This window comes from Cibotium barometz, chromosome 22 (assembly GCF_041138505.1).
Source record: "Cibotium barometz isolate CiBa-2024 chromosome 22, ASM4113850v1, whole genome shotgun sequence".
Taxonomy (NCBI): Eukaryota; Viridiplantae; Streptophyta; class Polypodiopsida; order Cyatheales; family Cibotiaceae; genus Cibotium; species Cibotium barometz.
This window is the reverse complement of record NC_141067.1, coordinates 8,258,949-8,273,247: the sequence shown is the minus strand read 5'-3', so window position 1 is coordinate 8,273,247 and position 14,299 is coordinate 8,258,949. Positions and strand designations below refer to the sequence as shown.

Sequence of the window (14,299 nt, the reverse complement as noted above, 5' to 3'; positions counted from 1 at the left end):
ATCTCAGGATTTGCTCAGGCGGCACCCCAGCTCGCTGTGGTTGGTTTCACAACCAGGAGCTGAGAGGGGGTGTTAGAAGTCATTCCTGTCTTTATGTTGACACCAGGGCCTTTGTTGTGGGTGTGCCCACCCTTGTAGGTGTTTTCTCATTTTTCCTCACTCCCCCTATTTTTTCCCATTTTTATGTGGCTTGGATGGCAGTCCTGAGTTGGCAGGAGGCTCTGTCTTCTGGTTGACTGTACCTACGTGTACCCGACCTCAGTTGTGTGCTGGCCGACTGGTACATGTGGCTGGTCGTGGCGATTCTGAGCTTGTCGGCTGCCTTTGCTGCAGGCCGACTGCTGTATGGGGGCCATTTAAAATGGCCCCACAGCCCTTGCCACATTGTGTATCATTACGGGATCTTCTTTGTGTATATAGAGCAGAGTTACACGCCTCTCTCTCTCTCTCTCTCTCTCTTGTGCTGCTGTTTTCTGCATTGCGTTTGATCTTGTGTTCCCAGATCTGGTCATCATCTCCACTGCGCATTCTGACATCCTCTACCAAATCTGTTGATCCTTTGGGCAATCCCAAAGGCAATGTCACTGAGACTCCTGGGGGTGGCCGCATCTCGGGCACGCTGCTGACCGACCTCCAACTGCTAGCCAAGTACCGACCGCCAGACTCTTGTGTGCCATCGACCAAAGAAAGAGAGTGATCTTCCTCGGTCAAAAGCTGTCCCAAAGCCTCTTCCATAAATCTGAAAGGAAGTGTTGTGATAGGCCCCGAGATTGCCAGAGTGCTGCTGCTGCCGGTGTGCCATCTATCTTAGGCATTTGGATCTTGCGGCCAAGTAGCGTTGTATATGCAAAAAAGGGGGCATCTAGAGTCTCCTCTTGATTTGCGGGATCATGCCAAGTCCGCTCTCCCGGGTCCCACTGCAGCCGCGTGAGAGGTCGGCTCTCCCAAATCCATAGCCGCCATAGCATCTCCCTGGCCACCTTGGTAGGTGCTGGATCTATGTGCCATTCCCGTGCCCGAAAACCAATCACCCTCACCCTCTGTAAGGTGCAGCCTCTGAAATCCTCCAAGGGGTGCTCTGATCTCTCTAGTCTGCCATGGGATCCAATAGAAAAAGTGAGGAGACCACTGTCCTCATTTGCTCCATGGACCGCCATGAGGATATCGTGTTTGGTAAACACGCCTAGCTACACCGGGGGGTCGGGTCTGGAATAGGAGTCAGCCACTCTTGAGGAATAGTTGAGTCGATGTCGATGCTGAGCTTGTCTCTACCCCGGATCCTTGTCAAGCCTCTCTCCTTCTCCTTCTGAGGTAACTGCCTATGTGCAATCCAATCTCCGAGAGACCTAGCTGGTCCCATGCTCAAGGCACCCTAGGATATATGCGGTGGGGCCCCGAGCATGTGGCCACTTGGGTAAATGGATAAGGGGGTTCTAGACCAAAGGCTGCCGAAGCTGCTCCTCTGACGCCACTGGAACAGTTTGTCTGAGGGCTGGCCTGAGAATGATCACAAGCACAAGTAGACTGGCTGCGAATTTGTCCTCAAAGGCAGGGCTAAAACCACGGGCTCATGCTTCTTTTATACTTGGAGAAGCCTTGATTTTTGCCAAAAAGTGATGCTTTTGCTTTGCTTTTGCCTTTTACTTTGCTTTTGGTCTTTTTAATAGTAAAATATTACTCAACTTTAGCCAAAAGTTCTTGTTTTACTTTTCTAGCTTCAAGGCCTTGCTTTTGGGTCTTGGAGCCGCTTTTTGAAAAAGCGGCTTTTAGCTTTTTGGTCCAGCTCAATCTTCTCTTTCTAGCGGTGCCCTTGGCTTGTGGTCAACCCTGTTTGACTTTTTGCTTTTTGACCAAGAACTGTGCTTTTTCTTAATCAAACCTTATGGACCATGTCCCCATGTCTTCTTCCACCTGTCTGGGCATGGGTTTCATCATGTGAAATAGAGCTAGGAGGACCAAATAGTTACATCCCCCCCCTTAGTCCTTCTGCAGTTGTCCTCAACTACGGACTGCAAGTGTTCCAAGCACATCCATATGTTCCATGTATATCCATGTGTTCCAAGTACATCAAGTACTTCCATATGTTTCAAATATATCCATATGTTTCCAATATGGCCATATGTTTCAAGGTACTATCCCCATCTGGTGAGCTTGTGCATCTGGTCTTTCCCCATATTTGTGGTGTCATCTGCTCATTTGGCAACATCTCAATGTCTCTTTTTTTATTCCTTTGACCGATTGTCCTTGTTCTTCATGGCATGTCACATGTGTTAGATATAATAAATGCATACTTACCTTATGCAAAAACTAGACACAAGCTAGTCAACAAACAAGTATGCATCATTCGCGTCTACTGGGTATTTTAGGTACTTGCCAAGTAGTCTGGAGCCCAATGGACTATCACATGCCATAAATCCAAGCATTGTCCACACATCAAAAACAGCAAACAAAGTCAAAGAAATTCAAACATACATCAGTATGCAGTGCACAAGTAATGATCCTCCTGTTCCTGTCTGGTTTCATCGAAACCGTGTTGAGCCATCTTGTTCCCGAGGGAAACTGCTCAGACTCTCGCTCAAGGCCATTTGGTCACTAGGACCGCTCGAGAATTCATCAATAGTCATCTGGGCCATCTGGTCGCATTGACCGTCTGACTATGAAATCCAATAGTCATCTGGGCCATCTGGTCTAGTGATCGCTCGACTGCGAAGTCCAATACAGTCATTTGGGCCATCTGGTCGCAATGACCGCCTGACTGCAAAGTCAATACAGTCATCTGGGCCATCTGGTCGTAATGACTGTCCGATTGCTGTGAAATCCTATACAGTCATCTGGGCCATCTGGTCACAATGTGTGAAGTCCAATACAATCATTTGGGCCATTTGGTCACAATGACCACCCAACTATGAAGTACAATACAGTCATCTGGGCCATCTCGGTGCAATGACCGCCCGACTGCGAAGTCCAAGATATCTAGCATCATTGCTGTCAATGTCTCATTCTAGCATCGTTGCCTCCCATATACAAATCTCATTTTGGCATCGTTGTTGTCAATGGGTCATCTAGCATTGTTGCCTCCCATATATGCATCTTGTTCGAGTATCGTTGCCATCCAATGGGTCATCTGGCATTGTTGCCACCGAAATACAAATCTTGCTCCTTGGGCTATCGGGCATCGTTTGCCACCCAAACTAGAGCATGTCCAAGTAATCATTATAAGAAGAATAATCATCAATTCTAGTCCAATGTATATATACAATGAAGAGGGCTAGAGGTACAATCCCTCCCTCTTGAATCTGTCTTGATGGCAAGACATCGATATACCTGTACTTCAAACATATTTGAACCAACCACTTCCTCATAAACTCGAAGTATATCTGGATAGTCCTTGAAGTACTTCTTTGGCATCCATTTCGCATCCATTTCCAAGAGAAACTTGTTGACCACGTCTTTCCTCCTTTTCTCATAGAATGAAACACAATCTGTCACATGCACTCTACACTCAGTGCATGGCGACAAATTGGCTCATCATCAGCAGTGCAACATTTGTACATTATTAGAACCCAATAGGATGATATTTGTCGTATGTCGTGACCCCATTGTACATTCTCAGTCCAGGATAAGTCAGGCACGAGTTACGTAGGTCATTCCTCAGCCTTAGCAGGTCAGTCAGTCAGTCAAGTCCCTTAACCCACTTGGAGAGAATCATTCATGCATGTAGAGTCAGTGTAGAAGCCTTAGGGTTTGCATTAGAAAGCACTCTGCATCCTGCATAATATGCATACATATGCCTGTGCATCATTTAGAACATCCCATAAGCCTTAGGGAATTTACTAGGATTTATCTGGTATTTTTCCCATATTTTATGGTGTTTATTTAGCATTTAATGTCATTTATAAACATAAAGTTTATTAAAGTTATGACCAGCCAACTTGACCAACCCCTAACTAGTATAAATAGGCTTGCTCAGTGCTTAGAAGAGCATTCAGTCCTCAGAATCCATGCGCCTCATATCCTCAGCCCCAGGAGCATCCCCGCCTGCAGCCATAGTCTCATCCAGCCCTTGGAGCTTCTGCGTTTGCTTCTCCAGCCCTTGAGAACCTGCGTTTTTGCTTCAGTCAGTCCTAGCAGTCCTTGTACCTCAACGCAGCAGTTCAGTAGATCATTCATCAGTTTAGCAGTCCCTACAGACCATAGGCGCAGCCATACAGTACCTCCACAGGCCCAAGACAGCAGTTTACATCTGCGTTTATGCATCTACCTTGGCCAGCAGCTGTTCAGTCCCCTCCAGTCCTGCGTTTGCAGATCTACAGCCATACAACAGTGCGTTTCAGCCCTACAATCTGCGTTTCAGTCCAGCATCAGTTCTACCACAGTATTCTGCCTTCTGTGCATCATCCATACATGCAACAGTCATCTGGTGAAGGTAACATATCATTCATAAGCACTTACAGCATAGTCACATAGCTTAGAACAGTCCACCGCAGTCCTTTCTCAGCCTCAGGTGTGCAGCCCTTCTTCATGCCCTTGGGAAGAGTGCATAGACTCGAGATCAGTTCATTGAGGTGTTTCTACAGCCATGTACAGTTCAGCCAGGCTTCCGATCCTCCGAGATCTTGCGTTTGGCTTATCTACAGTTCACAATCATTCTCTCTAAAGTAATAAAGCAAATACTCTCTCATTATCGGGATAGGGGGCCCTTCAGTGGGTAATTCGGGACCCAATCTGGTGTATAGTTCTCATATATCTCTCTCTCATCTCTTTAAAGTTTGAAGTATTAAAGTGGATTGCTAAACTCACGAAACTCAGGATACAGAAGACGATGTGAGCATTTATGTGACAGGATCTTCCAATACAAAGACTTGCGCTGCATATTGCACAATGTGTTCTGGCTCTTCCATCCCTGATGGATCCTTCAATACAGGCTCCTTTGGGGATAACCATGTACATGGTTTCCATAAACTGTCATGAAAGGCATTATATTTCCTCCAGTGATCTGAAAGGTCCAATCGATGATACACATGATTGATCTTCTTCGTATTCTGAAGAGGTCCATATACCATCATTCCCTGACTTTGGCAATCCAAAGATAAAATCCATAGCAATACTCTCCCATAGAACATTCAATGGGTGCAATAATCTTGCTAGCTTTGGTCGGTCGAACTTGTCCTCCAAACATTCTTGAACATAAAACTTAATGTTCTTTCTGCTAGGCCAATAGTAGTAGTATTACCATTTTGGGCATCTCCAGAAGTCATGTGTGTGGAAGGGCTTTGGACATTTCTCTTGATTTCTGAGCCCGCCATAGCCATATCCAGCTTGGGGAAGATGATTTTCACTACTCTGCACTATCTTGCACACCCCGGATGGCTGTTTTTCAGCAAAATAGTCCTAAAGCTTGCTGAAATTTCTGGTTTTATGCGATATACGGGCTGTTATACTAGTTTATGAGCTCATGGATGAGCCACATGGGCTGGTTTACAAGTTTATGTGCTTGTGGAAGAGCCATATAGGCTGTCATACAAGTCCATGTGCGTATGGAAGAGCCATGTGGGGTATTATACATGTTTGTGCGCCTATGGAAGGACATGTTGGATAGCCATATTGGATGAAGGACAGGTTCATGACTGTATATGGATAATCTGGCATCTCCCATAGGGAGAGTAAGGCCCTCAAAGCTTGTATATGTTATATTTCTTCTTGGATAAAGAAATACTCCAAGGGGGGGGGGGGGGGGTCGGCCCATTCCGGCCTCTATGTGGTATTATATGTGCAACTTCTATGTTCAGCTTTGTGGATTGTTTAATGGCTGTGATTAAATGCCGAAATGTTTAATTATGCTCATGGTTAAGGGATGCACGCCCACTCCCATGCTTCCCGGGCGAGTTACAAGTAACTTCTCCCAAGCTTGAGTTGCAGTCCTTTGTCTCACATAAACGGGTTTGCATCATAAGAGAACCTTTTTTGATGACATAAGAAGTCACCAAATCTTCATTCTGCAATTTGTTCCAAAGCATCTTTGAAATCCTCTTTGGTAGCATAAAGATCCTTACCATATGATAACCCATAAAAACTGCATGGCTCATGGGTCTCCGAGAGAATGAATCTTGTAGGTTGCTGTCTTTGACGTTCATAGGCCATAGTGTGGACTTCTTGGTTCAAGACCACTCCAATGCAATCTTCATCATGTTCAACCATAAAAAGGTCTAGAATAACCAACACTAGTTCTTTGCTAGCATAAAGTATCAATGCTTCAAAAGGGTTCTATTTCAGCTTTGGTCCTCAAAGATTCCATGGCTTTCTTTGTCAAAACATGCAATGGTCTAGCATCCACTGCAATCCTCTTGATGAACTTCTTGGCATGATGTCAATCTGATGATCTTCCGATCTCTTTGGTTTCTTGCTTTGGCTTGTTGGGACAATTTGTAGCCAAGTGTTCCTTCTTTCCCTTACCTGTCCTGATGAAGAAGCGGCATCTAAGATAGCAGGCCTATGAGTAGCCTCCCTGTCTCCTCCACGAGAAATAGACCAAGTAGCTCTAGATCCTTCTAAGATAAGCTTTAGCAGCTTCAACTCCTTCCGCTTCGGTGGCTCAATCCTTGATGAAATCTTCAAAGTTCAAACATTTGAGTTCTTTGGTTGTGTTCCCTCTTGGTTCTCCAAGCAAGGAATTCTTCGTCTCTGAGAAATCGTATAAACTGCTGAAAGTCATGGTACTCTTTTGATTCCATGGCCCTGGTCTCATGAGGTAATGGATCGACAACCCTGGTTCCCATCATGAAGTCCTGTATTGGCCTCAAAGTTATTCCCTTCTTAAGGCTCTTGGTCTCCCTTTGCTCTTGACATGGCTTTGTCACCCCAAGAAAGTTTCTTCAAGAGAAATCTTTCTCTGATACCACTGTAAGCCCAGCGGGGCGTGTAGTGACAGACTCAACCATGTGTCCAAGAGATAAAGATATATAGAGAGAGAGAGGGGAGAGAGAGAAGGGAATAGGGATCTTGCACAATACACCACAATGAGTGGGAAATAGGCCCCCATCCCCTTTCAAGAATTTATTCAGAAACAATCCATGTGCACGTTGGCCAAGATCAATACAATCAATGAATACAAAACAAACAGATATGCCGATGTAGGATATCCAAGTCAATGTCGATGTCGAGGTACAAGATCTTTGATACCGAGCACACCACGGGGATGACCCACAAGTATCTCTCACCGGGCTAGTACCAAATCTAATATCCAATATCCAAATCCAATGAATCCAAGTTCAAGTCCCAATCCAATGTCGAAGTCCAAGTCCATATCCAAGTCCAAGTTCATATCCAAGTCCAAGTCCAAGTTCCAAATCCAAATCCAAGTCCAAGTCCAAGTCCAAGTCCAAATCCAAGTCCAAGTCCAAGTCCAAGAAACGCTCACTCATCCCATAAGCAATCTCCACAACTCCTACAGCCTTGTTGATGAAGAAAACCATGGAAAAGCTCTTTCTGGTAAGAAAATTGATATAAAACCTGTTTTAATGGTTTTCAAAGCGATAAAAACCTCCAAAAAGCAGTTTTTAGCGTTTTTGGAGCAGTTTTAGGATTTTTGAAATTTTATGTCCATACATGCCCGTACAATTCCGTACGGCTATACATCCCCGTACAGTCGTACGGACAGATGATGACATGGCATTGTAGTTGATGGAGGCACTTTGAATCAACGGGCAACGATGAAAAGCTCCATGATTTGGTTCATAGATGATGATGCAGAAGAAGATCTCCTTGCTTCAATGAAGATGGCAACGCGATGAAGAGATTCTTCTTCAACTTGATGCTTAAGAGAGGCTCATGCTTCTTTTATACATAGGGAAGCCTTGCTTTTTGCCAAAAAGTGATGCTTTTGCTTTTTACTTTGCTTTTGGTCTTTTTAACAATAAAATAAAACTCAACTTTAGTCAAAAGTTCTCGTTTTTCTTTTCTAGCTTCAGGGCCTTGCTTGTTGGCCTTGGAGCTGCTTTTTGAAAAAGCAGCTTTTAGCTTTTTGGTTCGGCTCAATCTCCTCTTTCCAATGGTGCCCTAGGCTCGCGGTCAACCCTGTTTGACTTTTTGCTTTTTTCTTGCTTTTAAACCAAGAATGGTGCTTTTTCTTAATCAAACCTTATGGACCCTATCCCCATGTCTTGTGTCTGGACATGGGTTTCATCATGTGAAATAGAGCTAGGAGGGCCAAATAGTTACAGACATTTATAGGTAGTTGGAGTAATGATCAAGAGTATTCTGTACAAGAGGCCGTTTTGCCAGGTCTTGTACAGGAGGATGCACTACAAGAATTAGCACTTTGACACGAGGTGTTGGTTAAGGAGGATGCTAACTAGCGGACAGTGTTTGATGCAAAGATGATTGCTCATAAGAGCAGTTGGCAGCTTTCCTTGCACATTTAGTGGTGACGAGGCAAGGACAGAATATTAGCAAGGCGGGATGGTCACACAATGCTTGGCATCTTGGATGAGATTAGATTGGGTCTTTTGTATTATTGGGAGGACACTTTGTATGAATTCCTTACAACTAAGGACGATTGTAGTTTTAGTGGAGGAGAATGTAGGGTTATGCATTGTAGCATTAACACAGTCAAGAATTCCAGATTTAGTGTAAGATCTGAATTTATAGCATTGTTTTAGTCCATAGTTGCCAAAAAACGTGTTTCATACCAAGTACCCAACTCTAAAATGTTCCAAATGTTTTTTTTTTCAAGTTTTTATCAACACTTTTTTAGACTTTGCCTACTTTTTGGCACATTTGGAATATGAATCACGATTCATGACATTATCTTTTGTCACCTTTCTTGGACCAGCTGTCAAGGACTAGCTCTAAGCTGCCAAGGTCCATTGGCAGCTCACAAACCCCCCTATTTTTACATGTTTGAAAGGCTAAAGATATGCATGTTGTGTATGTGTTGATATTCTACAAACTTTGCCAAGTATATAAAGGGCAAAATCTGGCATTTTTCTAACCTGTAATCCCCCCCTTTTTTATATGAAACATTTATGAAATTTCCCGAGTTTGTATGAAATGTTAGAAAAATATTTTTTACATGTGTTTTTTGAAACATCTAGTAACTATGATTGTATTATGTATATATTCATTTTGGTAATATGTAATAGGAGGTTATGTAAAGAGTCCGTCTCTTCTTATGTATCACACCCATCAATATGATGGATGAATGAGTCACTTAATTTATTGGGATTTTTTGCTGGCCGACGAGCAGTTGGCTAGCTTCTTGGGCATGTTTGGGCTTATAAAAGGCATCTCCTTGCTCATTGTTTATTATCTCACTCCTTGATGTAGTAGATCCTAGAGTAGGGTTTCTTTTTTCCTTTTGGGAAGGCCTAAGGCCAAAGATATTGTAACCTTTTTAATATGCTTTATGAATATACTGAAAATACGGCCATCTTTCTCTCTCTATTCATTGTCTATTTGATTTCTCTTGCATCAAGTGTTCCTATGCAGTGCTTAGGGTTGAAAGAAGACTCTTAGAGCTTTCGCATGTGACATTGGTATCAGAGCTTTAAGCTAACTTTGAGATATTGTTGCTGCCCATGTCCCACCCGCCCTTACTCCGTCGTGCATGGATGAAACCATTGCCCGTGTCTTGATCTTTTGGTGGTGTGGTGACCAAGCAACATTGTATCAGCACGAGGCTCAGCTATGCTAAGTGTTGTTGGTGTCCCAGAAGAAGTGCATAGGTCCGAGGAGAGAAATGCAGTACATGTCAACACCCCTAGAAGCTGGTTCGTGTTAGGCAAACCCAAGGGGAGAGTTTCATGAGAGTTGGTAGCCAGTTGGGGCTATCCCAAAAGCTTTATGGAGCACTCCAAAGGATGAAGTTCATCCAAGGGGTGCAGCCAAGGGTGTCAAGATCAGTTTTCAAGAAGAAGGATTCATGTTTGTGTTCAAGGAGAGGGCAAGAAGGGGGACAAAGTGGAACAAATGCACAGATCTCTACATCAGATTTGGAGTGGATTCAGAGACCTAAAGCAAGGTTTTCAATGAAAAGGTTTCTAGGAAGAAAAGGATGACAGGTATGCGAGACCATCTGTGGAGACAGGGGATGATGATAGTCATCCAAGGTCAAAAGTTGGAATCCCAACATCAAGTTTAGCAAGAGGGGATGTCATGTGCACGCATGTACATGGCTCATAATCCAAGGCTAAACCAATAGGCAGCAGATAAATAGCTAGATTAGGGTTCATGCCAGGGCCAGACTAGGTACAAAAGGTGGTCCAGAGGACGAGGACCCTGTTGGCCAATTTTGGGGTACTTCTAGAGCAGGTCGGCAGTTTATTGGGATTAATCGGCCAGCTTCTTGGGCATGTTTGGACCGGAAAATACAGCCATCTCTCTCTCTATTCTCTGTCTATGCTGATTGTTCTTGCATCAGGTGTTCGTATGCAGTGCTTAGGGCTGAAAGAAGACTCCCAGAGCTTCGGTATGTGACACCAACCGAGGAACGTATTGTATTTTCTCCTTCATTAGATTTACTTGTTTATGGGAGTTGTGGATCTCCAAAAATAACAGCCTTTGGTGTCTTTGGAGCTCAAGGACTGGACAGGAGAGAGGTGATCTATCTAATAAAAGCCAACATGCTGAATTTTGTCTAGGTGTTAATAAGTGGTCATCTAACTAAATCTATGTCCATACTACTACAAAGGATCCTTTAGGGCGCTTCTCCATCAGGGTTTCTTCTCCAGGGTGCAAGGCAACTACAAACACCTCTTGGAGCAAGTAGGCAGCTTTTCTACGAAAGCTTATGCCAACCAGTATGCCACAGGGAGCTTAAAATGTAATGGAAAAAGTTTGCCCTGTTTGGAGGTCCTTTCGGGGCCATTTTGCTGTATGAAAATGTGATTTGAAGGGCCAAATGTATAGATACATGGACTAGGTACCTCCCGGGACCAAAATTTGGTTTTTTGGGGTCAAAAAGCTTCCACTACCAAGCAACTTCTGGCCTGACGGGCGGTCCCAGATTGCCAAAAGTTGTGCCCTTTTGGTCATGTTTAAGTCTGGTTTTGGTATCTGGACTTATAGACCATTGAGATTATGCTCTATGATTTGTGGGCCTTCTTGTGCTCGGTCTTATTTTTCTTTTGTTTTCTTTTCTTTTTTCTAAATTGCCTTTTATGGCTTTTATATCCTCTTTTTGAAGAATTTGAGTACACTAGACTAGAATGAAACACCTAATACACCAGTATCCAATAAACAAAATATAGTTTTTTGTTTGGAAGGTGTGGGGAAAAACTAATAAAGAGAAAATATTGAAGTTAGGGATTGTACAGATTGCCTTGAACATTGGCTTATGACTTAACCCTTTTATTTAGTAATACAGTAATACTAATCTCTCTCTCTCTCTCGCTCGCTCACTAATGCAAGGTCTTTTTTTCTTAGATGGCTGAAAGGAGCACTGAAGATGATTCCAGCAAGAATGGAGCAGTTGTGACACCCAGGGAAACAGACCACAAACCCAGAAAAAGTATTTTTTGGAGGAGTTTTTCCATTCTGGGTCACTTGTTTCACAGGACTAGCAAGGAGGATTTTGAGAGGAAGTTACATTATCTTTCCAAAGAGGAGGCAGCAGCTCATACGCGCATGAAATGGCGTTCTCAAATGTGGAGAAAGCTAGCGAGGGGTGTCATTGTCTATTCAGTCATCATGGAGGTTCTTTTTTCTTAAGCAGTAAAGAAGAAATGTTTTGCACTCTCTTGAAGTTGGATTAAACTGTGTTATCTCATGGAGACTTTGTTGTTGTAACATGGAGACTGTGTTGTTATATCACGATCACATTCAGAGAAAGCTGGTTTATTCGACTTCTTGGGCGCAGCTGTTGATCATAGGAATTGCAGTGATCACAACCAGAGCACCCGAGTTATCATGGCAAATGAAGGCCCTTCGGGTGCTTCCAGTGTTTGCATTTCCGGCCTTGGTCACTTTGGTGTACTCAACTTTGGCAAGCTACTACAGGATGCGTAAGAACCTAGGACCAGAAGACCCTGAAACCAGTTTGCTCACACCAAATTTCTTGTGTATGGAGGTTGCATTTCAATGTTGAAAGCATTCTGCATGTTGTATGCCATAATGAACGCATTCACTCATCTTGTGCAGGTGAGCGCAAGGACCAGAAGACACTTGATTGGCTTCGCAATGAAAGACAAGCTAAAATTGATGAGCTGAAAGAGAGAACTAACTATTACTTGATGCAGCAGCTCATCCAGGTGAGTCCATTTTCCAGTAGCGGCATACTGGGCGAATTTAAATGCTATTTGCATGGACAAGGTAAACGAATTTGCTGTAGGTTAGGTGCCCAAAGGCGCACACTGTGTATGTACAAGTGAGCATTAATGTTTAAAAATACAATTGGCAAGAAGCAAGAATAAGACCCATGCTTTATTGTTGGTGCAGAAATATGATTCAGATTTGACCACAAAGGAAGCTGCTGCTAGAGTACTAGCCTCAAAACTTGGAGCAGATGCTGGACTCAAGTTATCACCAGAGCCATCGCAAGCTGATGGAATTAAGCTTGCCTTGGCCGAAGCAGTGACAATGGCAACAGGCCAAGATGTTGATTCAACTGGCTTGAGGAGGAGGATTCCACATCAGAAAACATCCAGCAAAATCTTGGGACCTTCATCCTTGAGTCAGCGGTCTGGTGAGGCTATAACCTCCCAAGCTGGAAAGACTGATCCCTGGCAGCAGAGGATGGAGGTCGAACAGCTCTCTGGCAAGGCTGCTGGTGGTGGGTGGGTGGCTAGACTAGCAGCAATGCTGGTTGGTGAAGACCCCACTCAAAGCTATGCCTTAATATGCGAAAACTGTCACATGCATAATGGTGGGTACCGTCTTTTCTCTACATGCTGTTGCATCTTCAGGTGTCATCTCCTCGTGCAAATATGCTCTGGCTGACGGATACGTGCTGAATACATTTAAGTGGCTTATGCAAGATAATAGATAAAAGTAAATTTTGTGATTGTTTTGCAGGGCTGTCAAGAAAAGAAGAGTTCCAGTTGATAACCTATTATTGCCCACATTGCAACTTTTTAAACAGACGTCGACAACTGGCAGAAAGTGGAGGTGGAACCAATTCACTTGAGCCCACTCCGAGAGAGAGAGGCTTGCAACCCCTTAAAAATGATGCTCTTTCATTAAATGATCCTCAAACAGCTCTAGCTGCTGAAACTGGGAGCGACAGAGCAATGCTGGATAGAGTGAATGATTCTAAATCTGAGTAAAATACAAAGGCTTGTGGATTTGTAACTTGGCTTTGTAGCAGTTTGGCTCTTAAGGTGTATGGGAAGGGATTTGGTGAAGCTTTTGTGAGGCATGTGCCTCGGGAAGGTGTGTACCTGTCACATGCAGACGGGAATTTCATGATACATGGAAGATTCTCATGTGCCTGGTTTTGTTTGGCATTCTGTTTGGTAGATTTGTGGGTGCTAGATATAACAGCAACCCCTTGCAATTCTTGCATTAAACACATGGCCTTGGCATGTTGTGCCCTTCAAAACCCCTACATATGAGGATGTAATGCTCTAGTCAGAGCATTTTGAATCTCTCCCTACATTCAGGGCCAGACAACAAGAAGAAAACTTTTCTTGGTATTTTACTTCAAGGCTTTTAAACTCTTTAAACTCTTTAAAAGTTTTGTTTTAACTTTGCTTTGATTTAACCTCAAAGCTTTGGTTATATGTTTGTCCAAAGGGTAAAAGTCTTTTACTACTTTGTCCAAAGTTCTAAAGAGATTGTTCTCTTTTATCCATGAAAGAGAAATCGTTTTGTACTTTTGTCTTGGGTTTTTGTAAAGATTTTGTAAGCTAGTAATAATTCCATGCTTTAATAAATTTGTATCAATAAGGAGTTATGGATTTTAGGTTAAAAAATGCTCCAAAAATATTTTGAATTCAAGCTTTCAATGATGTGTCCTCTTGTACGTGGCCTTTACACTAATACCACTTAAGCGAGATCTTATCTCCAAGTAATTACATGAGCTTGCAATCCAAATAAACAAGAGGTACACACCTTAAATCAACACACCATAATCTTAAATCAACACACCATAATATAACATAAGAAGAAAATACCCAACAACACAAGAACAAGAGAATTGGGTGTAATCTTTCCCTTGACATGTTTGGCTCTTTCTCTCACATGTTATATTCATATTTTTAGTTCTAATAGCGTCTATTTTATTTTTGAGCTTTTTCTTTACATATAACTAATTTTATTCCAATTTCTTAAGGTTTATACATGATAAAAATTACGTTCAATATTA

At 43.0% G+C, this 14,299-nt stretch overlaps 1 protein-coding gene across 4 annotated transcripts in view; it reads left to right on the top strand.

The window, feature by feature from the left end:
- LOC147626224 (uncharacterized protein At2g24330-like) overlaps positions 1–13,668 on the top strand; it is a 49,239-nt gene extending 35,571 nt beyond the window's left edge. For 3 of the 4 annotated variants that reach the window (XM_086816363.1, XM_086816362.1, XM_086816361.1), the window contains 5 exons: positions 11,422–11,691; positions 11,822–11,999; positions 12,136–12,245; positions 12,433–12,859; positions 13,009–13,668. In XM_086816363.1, the coding sequence (XP_086672489.1) occupies positions 11,422–11,691; positions 11,822–11,999; positions 12,136–12,245; positions 12,433–12,859; positions 13,009–13,259 (1,236 nt within the window). In that variant the 3' untranslated portion in view covers positions 13,260–13,668. The remainder of the gene's footprint in view (positions 1–11,421; positions 11,692–11,821; positions 12,000–12,135; positions 12,246–12,432; positions 12,860–13,008) is intronic. The other variant, XM_086816364.1, reaches the window with a different exon arrangement.
- Positions 13,669–14,299: the final 631 nt, after the last annotated feature.